The sequence below is a fragment of the Chamaea fasciata genome, unplaced genomic scaffold (genome assembly GCF_029207755.1).
Source record: "Chamaea fasciata isolate MVZ Bird 193981 ecotype frontalis unplaced genomic scaffold, bChaFas1.0.hap1 SCAF_2, whole genome shotgun sequence".
Lineage (NCBI taxonomy): Eukaryota > Metazoa > Chordata > Aves > Passeriformes > Sylviidae > Chamaea > Chamaea fasciata.
Genome location: NW_027094087.1, coordinates 110,504,250 through 110,523,244, shown reverse-complemented (window position 1 = coordinate 110,523,244; position 18,995 = coordinate 110,504,250). Strand labels below are relative to the sequence as shown.

The 18,995-nt window shown below is 36.9% G+C and overlaps 1 protein-coding gene across 8 annotated transcripts in view; it reads right to left on the bottom strand.

The window, feature by feature from the left end:
- The window catches only part of KDM6A (lysine demethylase 6A), a 151,088-nt gene that overhangs the window by 38,670 nt on the left and 93,423 nt on the right, over positions 1 to 18,995 (bottom strand). For 4 of the 8 annotated variants that reach the window (XM_066177059.1, XM_066177060.1, XM_066177061.1 and 1 more), the window contains exons 8-17: positions 17,533 to 17,567; positions 13,890 to 13,983; positions 8,981 to 9,107; positions 6,354 to 6,452; positions 5,768 to 5,987; positions 5,072 to 5,206; positions 4,474 to 4,629; positions 3,716 to 3,811; positions 1,703 to 1,807; positions 707 to 1,102 (exon numbers count right to left, since the gene is read on the bottom strand). In XM_066177059.1, coding sequence (XP_066033156.1) covers positions 707 to 1,102; positions 1,703 to 1,807; positions 3,716 to 3,811; positions 4,474 to 4,629; positions 5,072 to 5,206; positions 5,768 to 5,987; positions 6,354 to 6,452; positions 8,981 to 9,107; positions 13,890 to 13,983; positions 17,533 to 17,567 — 1,463 coding nt within the window. The remainder of the gene's footprint in view (positions 1 to 706; positions 1,103 to 1,702; positions 1,808 to 3,715; positions 3,812 to 4,473; positions 4,630 to 5,071; positions 5,207 to 5,767; positions 5,988 to 6,353; positions 6,453 to 8,980; positions 9,108 to 13,889; positions 13,984 to 17,532; positions 17,568 to 18,995) is intronic. The other 4 variants (XM_066177062.1, XM_066177064.1, XM_066177063.1 and 1 more) reach the window with 3 other exon arrangements.

Genomic DNA, 18,995 nt, shown 5'->3' with positions numbered 1-18,995 from the left:
ATTGTATCAACTGTATAACCCATCTGGTAAAGATGAATTAAACCATTATGGTATTTTCCTATAAAACTCTTCATTACATTCACAAGGTTTGTCTTGGAAAAAAGACATTCAGGCTGGGATTAAAAAAAAAAAAAAAAAAAAGCTCCAGGTTCTAACACACATACACGACACACTCTTACACACTTTAATCCCTATGGATCTTTACTGGCATTATAATATTTTCCTGCAAGTAACTGTGGTGCTGAGTCCTACATATTAATTTTTAAAGATCACATGGAAACAAAATATGGTAATGATTACATCATGGCAACAAAGTAATGTCAAAAATAACTACAACATTCAGCTTCCCATGAAATATGCACATTCTTCCTACACAAAAAAACCAAAATCACAACATTTCACATTAAAGAAGCAACAAAAATATGTACAGGTACTCCCTTTTAAAAAAATTTTCTACAAAGGTAGGCAGCTGAGCACTATGAAAATGCACTCTTTGATTTATGATCGTTTCCTTTATCCTGAAAGGAGTTCACTTAACACACAGATTTTCAACAATATAAAGCGGCGTTTAGGTTTAACCTATGTTTTATTTGAATCTATTCCATCAACTCTAGGGAAAAATGTGCTTTTACAAAGGAGAGCCTTCCACCAGTGACACGCCCAGGAAGGCTCCTGAGTGCACCCTATGAGCAAAGTGAAGCTGTACCTGAGTGGAGTTGGATAGTTGGTTTTTCCACGGCTCCTCTGCGCTGCTGGTCAGGTTTGTGCGGTTATGAGGTAGAGAGAGTGCGTTTCGCTGCAGGTAAGGCACGTTTCCATTACTTCCACTTTCTGTTATGTGATTATTGCCTATCAAAATAGTGTCTGTACTACCCAGCGTTCTTGCTGTGCTGCAGGGAACGGGGCCTGCTGGAAAGGGTCCATTAGCCATAGGCTGCCCGGGGCAGGCGGGACGGATTCCACGCTGAGCGACATTAGGCACTCTGGTCAGAGCAACCTGTGGCTGCTGGCCAGAGATGGAGTTTGTAGGCAGTGATGAATCAGCTGTTGGCCCGTTAGGAATTCCAGTAGATCGTACCTGTGCAACTCCTGTTTGTCTCATCTAATGGGACATGAACAAAGCAACAACAAGGTTGGCTGCGGAACTGAGAAAAGAAGGGTCACACACGGTTTGTGTACTTTACTGCACTGGTCAATTTCAATTTTATGCTCATTTTAAGACCTTCACAGTTGCTTTTGAGAACCATAATGACTGTCAGAGTCACTAAAATGCTGAGTAAATTCTAAGTAAAGCTATCAGCACACATTTTTTCTTGGCCCTTCAGTCTGAGTGTTTTACTGCTGATGCTGGACAGAGAGGCAGAGAGAAGTGAACAATGACGGGAGAGAGAAGTGAACAATGACAGGAGAGAAATGCCAAGTATTTTCAAGCAGGACTGCTTTTAGGTATGTACACTCACGTTACTTTGAAAGTGTGGCTTGACAACTTTTGTATTAACCAGCAGTCCTATAATAAAACACAGCTAAACTCATCATGCTTCAAACACTAATCCACAACTATCCTTTATCCCCAAAAAATTAACATAATGCGGCAAAGGGCACGAAAACTCCGTAAAGCAGAAATTCTTCAGAATTCTAGAAACACAACAGTCTCCATTACCGACAAAAGTGGTGCAGATAAGAAAAATATTTTTGTTCTCACCTGCTGGTGTTGCTGCATCAAGACAAACTGACTCTCCAGCTGTTCCAGCATAAGTTTCTGTGCTGGATTTAGATTATTTCGGTTTGCACGCAGCTGTTCCAAGTGCTAAAAAAAACAGCAGTGTGGTTCATAATCATTAAAATTGCATGGGATTTTTAATAACTTTTTTGCATAAAATACCAAAAAGTATCCATGAAGACAAGACTTGTAAAGCTGAAAATAATCAAGATTTCTGCTGCAGACTCAAACATCTTTCCATACACTCTCTAGCAAACAAATCTTATTGCTAGTTACTAAAACCAAAGAGACTCTGTAAATTCTCTGAGTATATAATTATTACTGCCACACTAAAATTAAATGTGCTGGCACCATAAAAGAAAACTACATTCAAGTATGACTATATAGAATTCTTTTCATAATTACGTGTATTTTAACTTTTTTTTGTATTGTATTGATTTTACTAATACTTTTCATGACAAAGTGAATTAAACCAAGAGGCACACATGAAAATGTCTCCTGAAAATGTAAAAAAAAAAAAAACCAAAACTGAAAATTGTATGATTTAATTAGTGAGAGCAATATCTTAATATACAATTTTGATCTCGTTTGCAACTGATAAATTTAGGTATCTATTACCAAAAATCTGATCTCTGTACTCATTTTAAAATACTCAGCACCCCGCATTATTCTACCAGTAAGTCTGCTGCTGCTAAGTGGTATGACTTAAAAAGCAGATGAAGATGGTTCATGCCAAAATCCCTGGATTAACAGTACCTTCCATTCTGAATTCCCTCTGGAAGGGAGTGTAATAAATAATACATATATACACACACATATATGCATGTATATTTACATGCCATATCCCTCCAGCCTTTGAGTTGCCAATTTTGAAAGGCCAACTCTGAAGATGCAATAAAGGCTTTTTTATTCACTCTCCTCTTGCATCATACATTTTTGGCTTTCTTTTTATATGTGCTGGAACCTTGTCAAGCTATTGCCAGTACATCCAGTCTACTCAAGAGAGGCCTACTGAGGTTCTGCTTAGAGGAGGACATTGGATCTGGGAAAAGATGAGACTGAAAAGGGGAAAAAGTAGTAAAAATATAAAATAAGCAGAGGAAATAATGAGAATGCTTGGAGAGGGAGAGAAAGAATGACTGAGGAAGAACCAAAGGGGTGGGGAAGCAGGAGAAAGAGAAAATTTTACTGTATAATAAAGCCAATATAAAGTTCAGACAGAGAAACAGCTGAAGAACTATACTGGAATTGAGGGGAACACTGCTCAGTTAATGAGAATGCTTTCTGCCTCTACACTGTGCTCCCTTCTATTGCTCTTTGCATTTCTTTGCATGTGCAATGCATGGGTAACATTTTCCAGCAGGGCCTGACTTTCAGTATATGGAATTCCTGCTGAGGTTCACTGCACGCCCTAATGAACTGAAGAGACAACAAAACCTCCTTACAAAAAACACCCGAAGTTGGATTTCCAAACTAAAATCTAGCATTTCATATAACTGTGTTAGGTGACACAAAATAGAGAAAAGCAGCAGCAGATTTCATCTGAATAGTCATTTTGCAGAATGCGCTTATTTGCTTATGCAATTTGATACAAGAAGCAACCTGAGAGGAAGGGATGATATTACCATAATACTTCTACACCTTTTTCAATATCCCCCACTTTGCACGTGAGTGTGACAATTTGTGTATCTGTCTTTAAAGCATTTTAAGAAAAAAGAGTTACTGTATGTTCTTACTTTATAAATTATAGAGTTCATACAATATAAGTGTTCAGTTTCTGATAGAGATCATTTAGTTTACTACTAGAATTTATCTCACAGAAAGAGGCCACAAATATTAGAAGAACTTGAACTACATCCTGGGAATCATTTGGGAGTATTTTACACTGAATTTCAGGAATGTGAAACTAGAACAATTCCCAGGTTTATTTTCTTTAAAAGAAGAAGGAAAGAAACAAAATATTTAACAGAGCTTCTGAAGATCTCCCATACATACCTGTAATTTCTGTGGTGTCAAGCACCAAGAATGAATTTGTTGCTGTACAGGAGGATGTGACACTGAATGGCCACTGCTCCAAACATCTGAAGTATTCTGAGAGAAAATGTTACATTAAAATGTGTGACTATCAAAGGGCCAACATAATTTATTTTACCATCTAGGTTTTATCTTATTTATGAAAGAACTAGTAAGTGCTTCAAGAATAATAATATAAAAATATGTAATAGTAAGAATGTACTAAAATAACCAAGTCTCATTCTACCATTCTCAACACTTTCAGAGTAGTCTGAGGAAAAAGTTAATTATACCTAATACCATAAGGAGAAACAAGCAAATCAAATTATGCAATTAACTTAAATATATACTATTTTTAAAACTGAATACTTTATCTACTATAACACTATTACATGATGATGAAACACTTGAGTTCTAAATATAAGCAAAGGCAATAGACAGGATGACATGATTGTCTCCCTCTCAACCATCAGACTACAACTACTTCTTCACTGACACAACTACAACTGCAGTATAGTGCCACCAATCTGCACTGCCCTTATGCACCTCCTGTCTGAGCTGGAATCTGATTTAAACACACCACTGAAAAATGTTGGTTTTCCTTTAAATTTCTAAAAACATTCCCCACCTTGATGCCAAAGGATTAAAATTTACAGCACAAATTCTGTGCATGCTGAATCATTTCAATGCATATTTCCATATAATTTTGGTAGGGGGCTCCAGTTCATTGGAATATATACCTTTGTTGGACTAGATGTTCTTTTCCTCTTGGCAGGACTGGTCAGGTCATCTACTTGGCTAGAAGGAATCATGTGTAGTGGCAAGGATTGCTGTGAAATTGGTGTTTGAGTGAGGCCTAGTACAGGTTCAGTATTTGGATGATGAGGTTTACAAGCCTAAGAATCACAGAAGGAAGACAAAAATATGGTTCTATATATTCTTAATGCTTTCCTTTCAATTTTATAATTTTAACAGCCCACATACATTAAAAGGGCCGAGTAGATATTCTGAAGCTGATCTCAATAACTGAAAAATCAGTTTCCATATGGTCATCAATGGAGGAATGTGTACCTTTCACGGGATTATTAAACCACTGCAGCACTTCTATTTAAGATGAAATCTTTTAAAATCATGAAAATCCACAAAGGTTCTAAATTGGTACCCCCATATTTCTCCCACATTTATAGGGAGCTCCTTGATCTAATATCCCTCTGCAAATAAATCAAAGGCTTCTTTTAATAAAAGCCAATCCTGTGCTCAATAAAATAAGCTTGACCACTACCGATTGTAAAGAACCCTTAAAGCTGGGCACCTGCAGAACATAACCCAACTTCTCACCTGCTGTGCTGTGTTCATGGCACCCTGCCTGGAGGTAAGCTCTGCGGGGATTGGTAGGCTCCATGCCTCCTCAATACTAGGAAGTAATTTAGTTTTATTCTGTAGACTACCTTGTGGAAGGTTACACAACTGAGCCTAGGAAAAATTATGTAAAAAGCAAATTTAACACAAGCCTACTTTAGTAAGAGCAAGTCCATGAAATCTTCCTAAATGCTGTAGCTAATTATGTCTTAAAGAGAGGATAGATTTAAAATTTTGGGGTTTAGAAAGGTGCTAGGTATAAAGAGGGTAACCAGAATATAAACCTTTGTGAGAATCAGAACAAAGATGAGCTCTGGATTCAGAGGTCTCATAATTCCTTTTTTCTGAAATTGCAAACAAGAGTGAAAGATAGTGTGTTGCGTATTCTCACTATATGTTATGAGAACTTAAAAATGTAGACAAATACAAAGAAAAAAGCAAAACGATGTAAAACAGTATGCTTTGATTAAATGTGCAAAATAGGTTTTATAAGGAATTAAGTTCCACTTAAAAATGAAGAAATAAAATATTACAGGCTATGGTATGCTTACAGTACACATGAGAACAGGTTAAACACACCACAAACAACTGCAAGTTAAACTCATGTGTGACTTCTCCCCTCCCCTCTGCTGTGTGCTTGTAGAGAATTTCCCCTGCTTAAAACATTAGTTTTACCTGTAAATACTTTATCCGTGCTGCAAGTGCAGAAGTATTACTACAATTTTTGCTCCTAGTTGCATTTAAGTAGCATTTAATGGCATCCTGAGGCTGGTTGCAGGACTCATAGAGTGTGCCTAGGTCCATCCAGGCTGCAGCATGGCCATGGTCCAATTGTACAGCACAGATATAGGCCTGTAAAGCATCCATAGGCTGATTTTGCTGTTGGTACAGCACACTGAATAGAAAGATTAGTGAAGTTGAGAATTAATAACCAAGTCAAGACAGAAGCAACTCAAATATACACATCCTTCCCACAACCCCTTAATAAATCTTAGCATTATATAAACCACAGTTATAAGAGTATAAAACTTTAACATGCAAAATTCACATACGTAACATATTCAGTATTTTAAAACACTGATAAAGCAAATATTAACTCATCATTTAAACTTCAAATCAGACAAGTCTGACAACATGAGTGTATAAATAAGAAAGACTTTACAGTCCCTCTGAGTTCACGAAAGAGTTAAAAAGCTGATATTCTTTATTTATATAAATTAGCATGGAATTGTATCACTGTATTACCCTGTTTCATTCTTACCCTATTGAACACCATGTATCTGCACTTGCTTCTGATTTATCAATAGATTGCCTGTAAGATATAAAGGCATCCTGAACTTTCCCAATACTTGAATAGCACCTAGGAGAAGAAAAAAAGAACTTTGGTAGTATTTATAGAAGATAATCATTGAGCTTACCAAGACTGATCTGACAAATCATGCAAATGCACACCCAATATTTGCTGTTTCTGAATGCCAGGCACAAACAGACTCAAACATCTCATGTATTACTAATTATTTATTTAGGCACCCCCAAACTACTTAAACCCTGGATTACGCCATTTGTAATGAAAACAATCAACCCACATTTGACAGACTTGTATTTCTTTCACTTGTGATACCTTATCAGTCACTAAAACCAGTATTTATCTACAGACAGCATTACACTGAAACAATTAAGTTACCTATTTCACCAAACAAATGCTTATAAAACTTAATTTTCTACAAAACAGAATTATTGAGAGACAATGATAGAACTGACCAACCCAACCAGGATGGTCCCTGACTGCCTGGGAGGCTTTTTATGTGCATTTCTTGCATCTCAATCATATTTAAGTAATGATCAAACCAGTTAGTTGTACTGCATATACAGAGCACCAAATTTTGTAAAAGGTTGTGTGATTCTGCTTTTTTTTTAATATGTCTTACTTTAATTCCTCATGTACAAATTCAAAGGTATTCTGACATTAAAGAGAACTACAATTTTACCACAGGGAAAGATACCTACAGTTCTAAAATTAAAAGCTGCAAACAAAGCCAAGATCAAATATCCATCTATATATATTTACTAGCTTAATCAACAATAACTGTGTCGTGTATTGTTTGTAACAACTTTCCCTGTTTGACAACTTTCAAAACACATAAATAACAACAGAATATGTATTCTAGTAAATAATAAAAACCAAGCAGAACAGTGCAGGCAAATGTTTTTCAAACATGTTACACTCTTTCAAGTATTTCTGAGGCACACTAGGAAAGGAATACAATAAAATATAGCATTACTTTGCCTAAAATCATCCATTAAGTCTGAATACAATGTTTCAGGAGATTGTTTTAATGACAACCTAACCCAATGTCCAACAGACACGTTTCACTCTGCCTGTGTATCACACACATAAAGCCTCTCATTAGGGCAGCACTAACATCAGGCCCCCACACAACTTCGGCAGATGGAGTTTTTCCAGTGGGAGAGAAAGGAGGTGGTGATGTATTTTGAAAGATAGCTTTAACCAACTTGTTATCTGGTTAGAACAACCAGCAGAGGAAGGAACAGCACGAGGGGATACATGAGGAGGGAAAAAGAGTGAATGCACAACCCTGTTCTTCTCCTCCTGCCAGAGTATGGACTGGAGAAATGGGGCACAGAAACATTTTTGCCCTAGTCCTCCCTGTGAGGCAAAACAGATGCTCCCACTAAACCTTCCACCCCATTTCCTGAATTCTGCCCCTTGTCTACAGGGTCCTGGGCTTCACCCCGACCACCTGAGAGCAGAGCACAGCAGCTGCACGTGTGGAGGAACTCCAGCTCTGTCCTGCCTGAGAACTCAACTTGCTCAAGGTACCTGGAATGGGACTACTGAAGAAAAAAACAGAGTTTCAGCCCAGTGGAAGGTAAGATGTACAAGATGATCCCAGGCTCATCTTCCCTTTTCCCTCCACACTTGCCCTACCCCTCTGCCCCACGCTCAGTGCTGGCTGGAAATCCCTCTCTTACACGAACAGCTGGAGAAATATTATTAGCGTGACAAAATCAAAAATAGGTTCCAGCTGTATGTGACCAGAATCCCCAAGAATGTCAGCTGGAAGACACTGAGGTTAGGATATTAATTTTATTTTTGCCTTGTTCTTTTTAAATGTATTCCTCAACAGAACTGATGTGTTCACATATGGACTTGAATTGCCCTCATATCTTTCCCCAAAACCTGAGCATTTCAATAGTTACTGCTGGCTTAAGTGAAGTACTCAATGTTTTTAAAAAGGAGACCAGAAAAACTGATCAAATTTGTATGATTTACATCTGGGAATGTTATTTTTCAAGTAAAAACTATGGTCAAAGGCTACAAAACTAATTGAACATTAAACAGACATTAGAATGGTCCAGTTTGAGCTATACATTGCTATGTATGCCCTTTAAAAACGGATGTCTGCCTAAGAAAATGTTTGTATTTCAGCGCAAAAACTGAGATTAGGAGGGAGATTCTGAGAAGATAAAGAGAGAAGGAATTTTGAAAAAGGTATGAAGAAAAGTAACAACATTCACAGAGGATTTACAAAAAAAGAGGAAGAGAAACAGGTAAAAACAGGCCGGATATATTCAGATTACTGTAAATGTGTAGACTGAATAATAACTACAAAAAAAAGCAAAGCTACTTGGGTAACATACTTCATTTCAACTTCTAATCTTTATTCATCCCAAATATGTTAGCACCTTGTCTTTTCATACATTCCCCAGAAAACTTATGGCTTCAGTAGATACATACATACTTTCCCTTCATCTTTCTTCTGACAGGATTAAGAAGAACAGTGTAATATACTCACAATAATGAGTATCCTTAAAAAAATTTACCAATATAGTTATAGTTACAGTGTCTATAAAATCTTTTCTCACCTTCCAAGGAAATACCAGGATTGACCAGAATTTGGATCTGCTTCTAGAGATTTCTGGAGATACTGTATAGCATAGCTTTCCTTGGTTGCCTTGTCTCCAAGCTGATCCACGGTGTGATGCATCCAGCCTACAAAAACAAATCCACAAACGGGAAAGTGAAATTCCCCAAGACCATTTAATATTCTGGCACAGCAGGACTTTGTAGCATTGGTGTCTTTTCAAAAATTAGAATATAAAGCAATAAAACCACTTATCCATAGATTACAAAGTTTTAAGAACTTTTAAACTTCTATACTAAAATTATAGGATAAAAAAGGACCCGAAGTTAAAATTACTTTCACGTACTTTTAAAGCACCTTTCTGGGTTTAAATAATGTTCTAAGAGATTAGGAGCAGAATTATGAAGTGCTCAATCTCCTACTATAAAAGTGAATGCTAACATTTTCCTCCTCTGAACACAGACACCTTCCCTGATATTGTGAAAAGTGCCACCATTCTCCCTGTCACACAAAACAATTATGTTTTCTATACATACATACATCTATCTATGTATCTATATATATATATATGTATGTAACATGTGTACCATCTACATATCAGACTGTTTACTCTTTTTCTTCTAAACCCTTGTATTTGTCCCATATCTACATTTGGACTAAGAATTTTTGCACCTCCAACTTGAATCTTACATTGTCATTTCCTCCTCATTAATACAACGTACTTTCCATTCACCTTGACAAATGCCATCACCTCTCATCTACATAACAAATTCATCTAACCACACGTCATACTCTTTCAAATGCCTTTTCTTCTTTCATTACATTAGACAAATTATTAATCTCCACTTGAAAGTCCTCCCACAACCCATCCTCCCCAATAATATTTTACATGCTATTAAAACACATCTCTGCTCTAGCACTGATGCAAGGCTTGGTAACCACTTCAAACAAAGCACCTTCATCACCTTCTGCAGCTGCTCCTCATCTGCCTCTATGCTCAGATGGAATTCCTTCAAGCAGCCACAAAACTATCCCACTGCTGTTCATACAATGAGTACAAACAAGGAAATCTTTAATGGCCAGCAGCTGGCTTGCTGAAATCACTGCATACCACAGTGCTCAGCAATGTCTTGATGTTTGCTCAATTGCCATGCATTTGTCTTAACAAGACACTGCTTTTCAGAGAACATTTGTAAAATGTCAGATGTGACAAAAGTCTGTCCTGATAACACCCATAAACAGTCCCTTGTGGAACACCTATGACAACAATTTCATAAAATACCCAAGGTTCGTATAAAGTTAATGGCAGAGTTGAGCACAGCCCTTCACTGCCTGTCCATTTAAAACCTCTGAGAGCTAAACTTTCAGCACCCTAAATTTGTGCTTTTTGATAAAATCAAACTACACCAACAAGCCAGGCTGAGAACTGAAGTGATGAGTATTTGCAGGCTCACCTTGTTCTCTGTAATTACATTTTCCTTTATGATTTTTATTCTACCTGTTCTATACAGGTCATTTTTTTATTACATGGGCTCACACTTGTTTACAGACACCACACTTCTGCAGATGGAATGCAAACTTCCAAACTCTAACAAAGGCAATCAAAAACAAAATCACAGCTACTGAACAACATTTGCCTGAGGCGGTCTAAGAAACATCACTTGAAAATTGTGGTCACAAGTGGAAGCTCGAATATTTCATGGACTGCAAGAAATGTCAGGTAAGGAGTCAAGTGATTACAGTGCTGAAAAAAGTACTTAATCTTGACTGGAAATTGATCAAATAAAAAATCTACCAATCGGGAAAAAAAAAGATTAAAACCCCCAGTGATTCTTGCAGTCACATAACACAACTTCATGTCATCAAATTAATAAACAAGCTACAATTTTGATTCAAATCTCAAGCCTCTGAAGTTCTTCAGCATACAGAAAATACTCATGCTTTAAGGAAAAAAGGCTTCTCTGAGGCTAGAATTCACCTGAGTAACTGTACATTAAGGATATATGTACCAGATGCTGTTGCAGACAAAGTCTGAGATACAGATAATAGTTCAGGGATTATGAACAAGGGTAAAAAAAAAAAAAAAAAGACATTAAACAATTTCCTCTATCTTTAGAAATGTTGTGTGCCTATTTTCTGTTTCATCAGAACCTTGCTGGATTGAAAGATAACATGTTGTATCTGTGTGAGATCTTTACTGAGGTTCGGTGATAAAAAAGAACAAGTCTATTTCTAGAAGACAGAAATGAGAACCAGCAATCCCTATCTGGTTTCTCTGCTGAAACAAGGGTTGCTTCCCAATTTTATCTTCCTGCACAGGGAGTTGAAAAAGGCAGAAAGCAAGAAAGGGAGAGCAAACAAAACTTTTCCACTAGAATAGCACAGGCAGAGGAAACTGGATCTGTTCTTAAGCATAAAATGAAGTACATAAAGAAGGTGACGGAAAACCCCTAAGCTGTGCAGTTTCCCATTTGCAAGACCTACCTCTAACTCAAGTTCTCAACCAGCATAACTGACACCTTTTCCACTGCTGGGATGTTTTTAGTACGATAAACCAAACCACAGACCTTGTCCATACTTCACAAATGTTCCATGGTCTTTTGCACATCTTTGCAATCTCATTTGGAACAGATTTGGAACAAATCCCTCTGATGTGCTAGCCCAGGTCATGAGTCTTTTTTCCTGCTTATCAATCAATCCACCAATCTCACACTTTTTCTTTAGTATATGTGTGTGTGTGTCAGCAGGCATGAACTTCTTCCCCATTTCAGCACCTCAGATGCCTCATCCAATTACAGAGACACCATCTAAGAATGCCCCTAGCCAAAAATCATAGGGAGAGCACTTTGGGAACTCTAAGTAGATCTTTATGTTGTTCTTATACTCTTCCTTATGCAACAGCTGAGTACAACTGGAGAAAGAATACTGGGACAGACTTGATGTTCAGTCTCGTTAATTCAACGTCATTTTGGGCAAAGTGGTGATAAGAATTGTTGTCTGGAAAGCAAATGGAACAGCAAAGAGAAAGAAAGAACAAACTGCTCTTATCCACCTGTACAGATCTTACTGTGATGTCTACCTGAACTAGCCAGCATTCATCAGCTCAACTGGGTATGTGTTTATCTGGGAAGCACAGGGTTCTCCTCCACAGTTACAGCTTTGGAACCCAGCAACAGGAGCAAAGATTTTAGTAATTCTCTCACAAGATATCTGAACTTGCCTAAATTCCAATCTGGCTCAGTAAACATCAACTAGCGAAGGAAAATAAACAAAAGCTATTTTCAAACTGATTTTTTTCTATCAAAGTTAAAAAAAAAAAAAAAGAGCTCAATATACAAATACAAGTATGTTTTGACTGGGTTTTGCAAGTAGCATTCTGGCAGATGGCAGGTATTTTCTATTATTTTTTCTAAGCAGCAGTGCACCACCCGGAATGTGCTTCCTGAGGAGGTGTTTTTATTACCAGCTGCTAAAGACTAAATCTGTGATAAACACCAGACTGATAAATATCACTGTTAACAGAGAAGAGCAAAGGAAAAGGCATTATTCCTTCAATGTTCCAGTTAAGACCACTCTATCCCTTTCTCCACATAGAAGCTACCCACACAACAAAACTGGGTGACCTATGCTGATTGAATAAAGAGAGTTAATCCAGTTTTCAGACAGCAGATAATTCTCAAAGTCACTGCTCTTACTGCTAGCACAGAGACCTGTGGCAGGATTTTATTAGTACAACCATGTGCCTTTGCTTCTATTGTGGCAACATACATCAAACAGATAAAAAAGGGCCGGTCAGCTCTTTTGAGAAGCCTGTCTTCCACTGATCAGATGCACAGCCTTTCTGGACGAAACTGCTGACAATTTAGACTAGGTGACATAACACCAAGCTAAAAAAAAAATTCAAAGGGCTTACTGAGATGTAAGCAACAGTGCCCTGTAACAGCAAAAAGAGCAACATGCAGAGTCCTGCAGCAAACTCCTCCAGCAGTTTCATTTGAGATTTCACAGAGATGACTCAAAATTAGCCCACTGATTTTGACATTTTTGTCACAGAGCACAAATTATCCCACTCCAAATCCATACACAATCCATACATCACAGAAAAAGAAAGCCCTGTGGCCATAACTTAATGCCAGTTACAAAAATGACCACTATGTGAAGAGAGAAAAAAATAAAAATGGGCATAAGCAGGCTAAATTAATATTTAGAATAATAAATTAGATGAAGAACATGAAGGTGAATGAAGAAGCTCTGTACTGGGTTGAACAATTTAAACACAATATTCTGGAAATACTTTTATATGGCATAGAGGACAAAAGCATTTTATTCTACCCACTTTTTAGCAATTCTTGTCTAAAAATTATTTATCAGCTTTCTATAAACAAGGAAAATGACAATTTAAAAAAAATAATTCCTTTTCGCTTTTTATGTGGGTTTTTTTTTAATGGAACCTGATGATAAACCTTTTAGTTACAGAAGCTGGTTTTCGTTACATAGTATAATAATAGAGAAAGAAAAGGTAAATTTTTCAGTTGCCATGCTCTTTTAGTCTGACCCAGAGTATTCAGGTTTACTGCATTTCACCTGGCCATATTCAAGTGATGTTAACAGAGGCAGAACAGAGAACACAGAATTCCAACTGCTGCCCTCTTTTTCCTGGAAGACCACCCTCACATTGCCCAAAATCTAACACAAAACAGCTTTTTAATTCTGTAAGTTTAATAAAAGTATTTCCCTCCTCTCTTATTTACTTGATTATCTACTGTTACATGTTCTGTCTGGGTGAAATTCTCATGTACCACGTGCAGTGTGTCTAAGACTCGCTTTGGAAACGGAGCCTCAAAAACACTGCTGAAGGCAAAGATGTCAAAAACGAGACACAGAGGAAAATAAAAGTTAATTTTACATACCTAACTGCTGTAAGACAGTTGCTTTTACTTGTGCAGGAAGGTTTTCGATCTGCAAAAGCTGTTCATAAGCTTCCTTTGCAGAGTGATACTTTCTCTGCAAAAGGAAAAAAGTAAATGGATTAATCATAGAGCTTACAACAGATCACCAATAGCAACGATTTCACAGCACTGACAGCACACAAACACATTGACAAAAATTCTAGATTTTTTTTTTTTGCATACAGTGCATATGAAAGCTTTAATGACTGATGTATATATATGGTAAGATAATAACTTCCATAAATACAGTATTTCATAGAAACTGGCTACTGAAAATAATTGAGGTAAATTTGCAAATTATTAGATTTTGTAAACTCTTCATACATGCACTATGCTTCTTACACTACAATGAATATTCTGCTTTTAAGGGAAATACTTGAATGTGAATTTGTATCTGAGAAAACCCCACAAAAATTCCTCTCAGGAAATTTGTAACAAAAAAAAAAGATCATCAGTAATTGGTGGCTGGTATAATTTTGCCTCTTTTCTTCCTTTGGTATATTCCAACTGCCTCTTTCAAGATATTTGTTGTCTTGGTAAGAGTCCCACCACACACAGAATTAAAAGGTTTATGCCTAGATAATAAAGGTACAGTATCTTATTATCTGCTGTATAGTTTAGGTGTGCCTACAGTCTGGAAACATTCAATTTTCAATTCCCTATACAAACAGGTGTTGCTACAGAATACACATTTCCAGGTTAGGACTGGGTCTTTACTGACTTTTGTGAACTGTATGAGCTGTTTCGTGTATGTTAAAGGTTAAGACTTCTCAATCATTTTTGATGAATTATTTGGTAATAACATCAGCCTTTATCTTTGCATTTCCTAACAACAATTGCTTAAAAGTGAATGTATTTTAAATGTTCAACTGTTCTGTGCCTCCTCTTCCACAAATTTGCTTTTAGATAATTCAACATTAAGCTTCATTCTGGCAAACAGATGAAGAATGCATTAAAATAAATGGGGCCACCTAAATGCAAATGACTGTGGCTTAATTAAATTTTTAACCAAGGAGTACACAGTGATCAGTATTGGAGTTTTGAAGGGACAATTGGGAAGAAAATTCTAGACAATTAAATACCTACTAGAATTTAAAAATGTTATCAAGTTCTTGAAATCTCAAAATCACAAAAGAAAACTCTGGTGATTTAAAATCCTTATTCTAGTCAGGAAGAAAAATTAAAGCAGCAATTACATACTTTCAAATGGAACAAGGGGAAGTTGGTAGAAAAGATTTTTAATTGGTGTTCATGAAATGCAGACAACTGGTAAGAAAACAAATAATATAAATAAATAAAATATCCATGTCCAGCAAAAGAAAAACAATCAGGAAAAGATTTTAAATTTAGCATCGGGAACAAAATTTGTAGTTTATGATTATGAATGTTAAGCAAATGAACAGAAGTTCACTGTAGAGCATGACAGCAGAGGCAGCAATCCAGATGTCAAATCAGGGAAATATTAGTGCCTAACATTCACACTTTGAAAAATATGTTTACAGGCTCAGGAGGTTTCAGAAAGGCCTTTTAAAATAAGAGCATGTTTTCTGGACCTAGAATATTTTTTACTTTTGTTATTTGTTGTACATTTACCCTTTAGAAATCTAATTACCTACATGCCGTAAAATACTAACAAAACCTGTCACAATGTTTACATTTGGTTTTATTTCATGGAATCAGAATGGTTTGGGTTGGAAAGCACCTAAAAGATCATCTAATTCCAGCCCCCTGCCATGGGCAGGGACACCTTTCAGTAGATGAGAGCTCAGAGCTCTGTCTGACCTGGCCTTGGACACTTCCAGGGATGGGGCAACCACAGCTTCTCTGGGCAGCCTGTCTAGGGCCTCACCACCCTCACAGGGAAAAACTTTATATCTCTCTGCTAATTCCAAAGTCCTTGATGTTTGGCTGCATCATGAATGGTCTTAGAAATGGAAAAGGGGAGGAGAACCCAATCCAGCATCTTTCTTTAAATATCGTACAAGCCATCTCACTTCCAGAGGTTAAATACTAGAAACCAGCATTAAACAGCACAAAACCCACTGCTAATTCCCATCAGCACCAGGTTTGTCTCTCGTACAGAGCCTGGAAATCCACCATTTAAAGTGCAGTGCTGTGGTACTTAATTAAGGAATGGATTAACTTTTTCATTAATATTAACAGAATAGATAATTTTCAAGGATATGGAGGGGTTCAAAGAACTGTTTCACTGGGTCCTGTAAAAGAAACTGAGCCTGTCTCCAAAACCTCTCTGATTGTGCCAGAGGTAATATCCAGAATGAAGCCAGGACTCTTTTGGTTGTCAGTCTGTCAAATTCCAAAAAAACAAGATATCCCTCCCCACCAGAACTGTGAGACAAACCAAACCTGAGAGCAGAATGCACCAGAACTTTTTTGCTCTGACTTGCATTAAAACAAAGTTCCTGCTGCCTCTAATTGTCAGCCAGAATGCACAGCTTAAGCACAGCTAACACTGGTCACACACTTGCACAGGACACCTGGCACGGTGACCCGGAGTGTTTAACTTCCTTCTGATCTGCTGCAGTAAAACAGAACTGATGGGCTGAATGGAATCTGGATGGTAGCCAAGTAATAACCACAACAATCCATGAAGTTGTTTAATGGTGCATTGGGATGGGAGATTTCTGTCCTGTCATACACCTTTGCACCAAAAGCATTCAAAGGAAAAATATTCTGTTTATATCTTTTATGTATCTAGAAATACTTCAGGCCATTTTTCACTGTGCCATCAAAAGACAGCACTTACTTTCTAAGTAACTGAAAATAGAATTTATGTCTGTCATCCATTTCATTTACAACAGGTTTTGTTTTCATGTTACATCCCTTCCTCAGTCATATGATACCTATAAATGTGGTAAAAGGGTGCAGCAATCTCCATTATGTAACCAGTCAGTCAAATCTCAAATATGCCACAGCTATCTCAGTAGCCACTTGGTTTCAATTGACTTTTTTCTGGAAGCTCATTAAGTGTTCTGTAATTTCCCAAAAGATTCACCTGAAAAGCTCTGTGGTAGGATTTGACACAGAATTAGTAACACAGCTTTATTTGCTGTTCCCATGCAGGTCCCTAATGCCACATGCATCAGTTTAACTTGAAAATTTAAAAACTTTTAAAATTGTACATAGATTTGAAAATTTCGTATCAAATATAACACATATACTTAAAAGGCACATAGGCAACTTGTTGGAATTGATTCTCTGAGTGTATATGAGAAACAATACGTATATATGTGTATATATATGAATTGAGAAACTTCCTATTTTTGAATCTACATATAACCTTTTAAATACAAATAGAATCTCATAAAAGAATTTTCCTGAAAGTTGTATTGTGGATTTTTTTTTTGCACTCAGATTGGGAGACTAGTAAATATATGTTTATTAAGATAGCTATTCCACATTATACCATGACACTCCACACATAAAATATTTTTAATATGCCCAAAGCAAATCAAGTTTCTTGAGTGATTTAAAGACTTTAGTCTAACTTTACAAAGGCATCAATAATCTGAATTCCACAGACTGATTACATCACATAGTTCAAATCTCAACCACACTTCACGAAAATGAGCTTAAAGCTTACCTGGATTTCATATAAGTGGGCAATGTGAAACTGAACTGTAAGAGTGGGAAAATCAAAATCATTAGTTTTAATGAACAACAGCAATTACAATGTTTTGAAATTAGGGATAAACAATGTTTCAAATTTATCAAAGCAAACCCAGGACAAGTTCCGTTTTAAAGATACCAAAAGAGGGTTTTTTTTACTTTGATATTTTACATTTAATATACCAGACCTCCCAGAAAATGAATATCCTAACAAAGGACAAAACCAGCAAACAGGTATTGAGAAAAGCAGTCCATGGATTTTATTTGTATTCTGAAACAGAGAGTCCATTAGCCTTTCAGTAAACTCAGTAATAAAATATCTTGAAGCTGAGGTAAGAGAACACTGGTAGCATTTTCTGTACATAACCAAGCTAGAAATAAACATTTTCATTCAGCTGCCAAGAAATAGACTAGCTGGGTTACAGAACATTATGTTACACACTGACAGTTTTATACGGGATCTTAAATTCAGGTGGTTTTTTTCTTCCTTTTTAGAAATTGTCTTTCCCTTGTTAAACTGAACCAGAAGCGTTAATTACAGGTGATACTCTGATGGTTACTGTTAAGCATTTTCAATTCCTCACACAAATTGTCCAGAATGCTGTAATACAGCCTGTGCAGGCAAGAAGATTGCTGCCTGGAGAAAGAAAAATGGAAGTTGTTTAGGAGTAAAAGCAGAGGGAAAATTACCCTCATGCTGCTCAAATCATCACAGAAAAGACTTGAGAACTGCTAACCTGGACTATCCATGGACTGGTAGACAGATAAAGCTAATTGAGATGAATATGATCCTCATTCTGCTTTGATGAGGAAAGAAAAGTTCCTTTGAGACAGACTTTTGCTCCATGTTCATGAGCATTACAAGTAAGAAAAAACCTGTGTTTGAGCCAAGCTCAATTTATTTCAATTACACAGATTCCTCTCCCTTGAATCTACACAATAGTGTGACACCAAATTACCATACATACAGGTAATAGGGAGTTCAGAGTTTCACTCTGGGCCATAAGGGAGGGAAAAAATCTCCCTTTGTGCACTGCTTTGTCCTCCACTATAAAGAAGGAAGCTGAGTGCACTTTGGAAACCAGGTCAGAATGAAATGCATCATCTAAAATTTTAATAAACTTTTTGTGTTCCTTGCTAAAGAGCACATAACACACCCATTATGTTCACTGCATCATCCAACTTCACTCTGTACTGATGAAAGGAAAGCCATGCTTTTGTTTCAGGGGTCCATTATCTAAAAAATCCCTCTCTTATTTTTTCCCATCCTAAAAAGCCCTTTCACTGTGAAGCTCCAGAATGAAGCGATGCCTTGGAGGGGAAAGGAAAATTAAAGGTGTCAGATTAAAGACTGCCTGGATAGGAAGATGAGATGCTTATTACTCGAACATTTCTGCTGGGAACACACCCCCAGCCTTCAGAAAAGCAAGGGGGAGG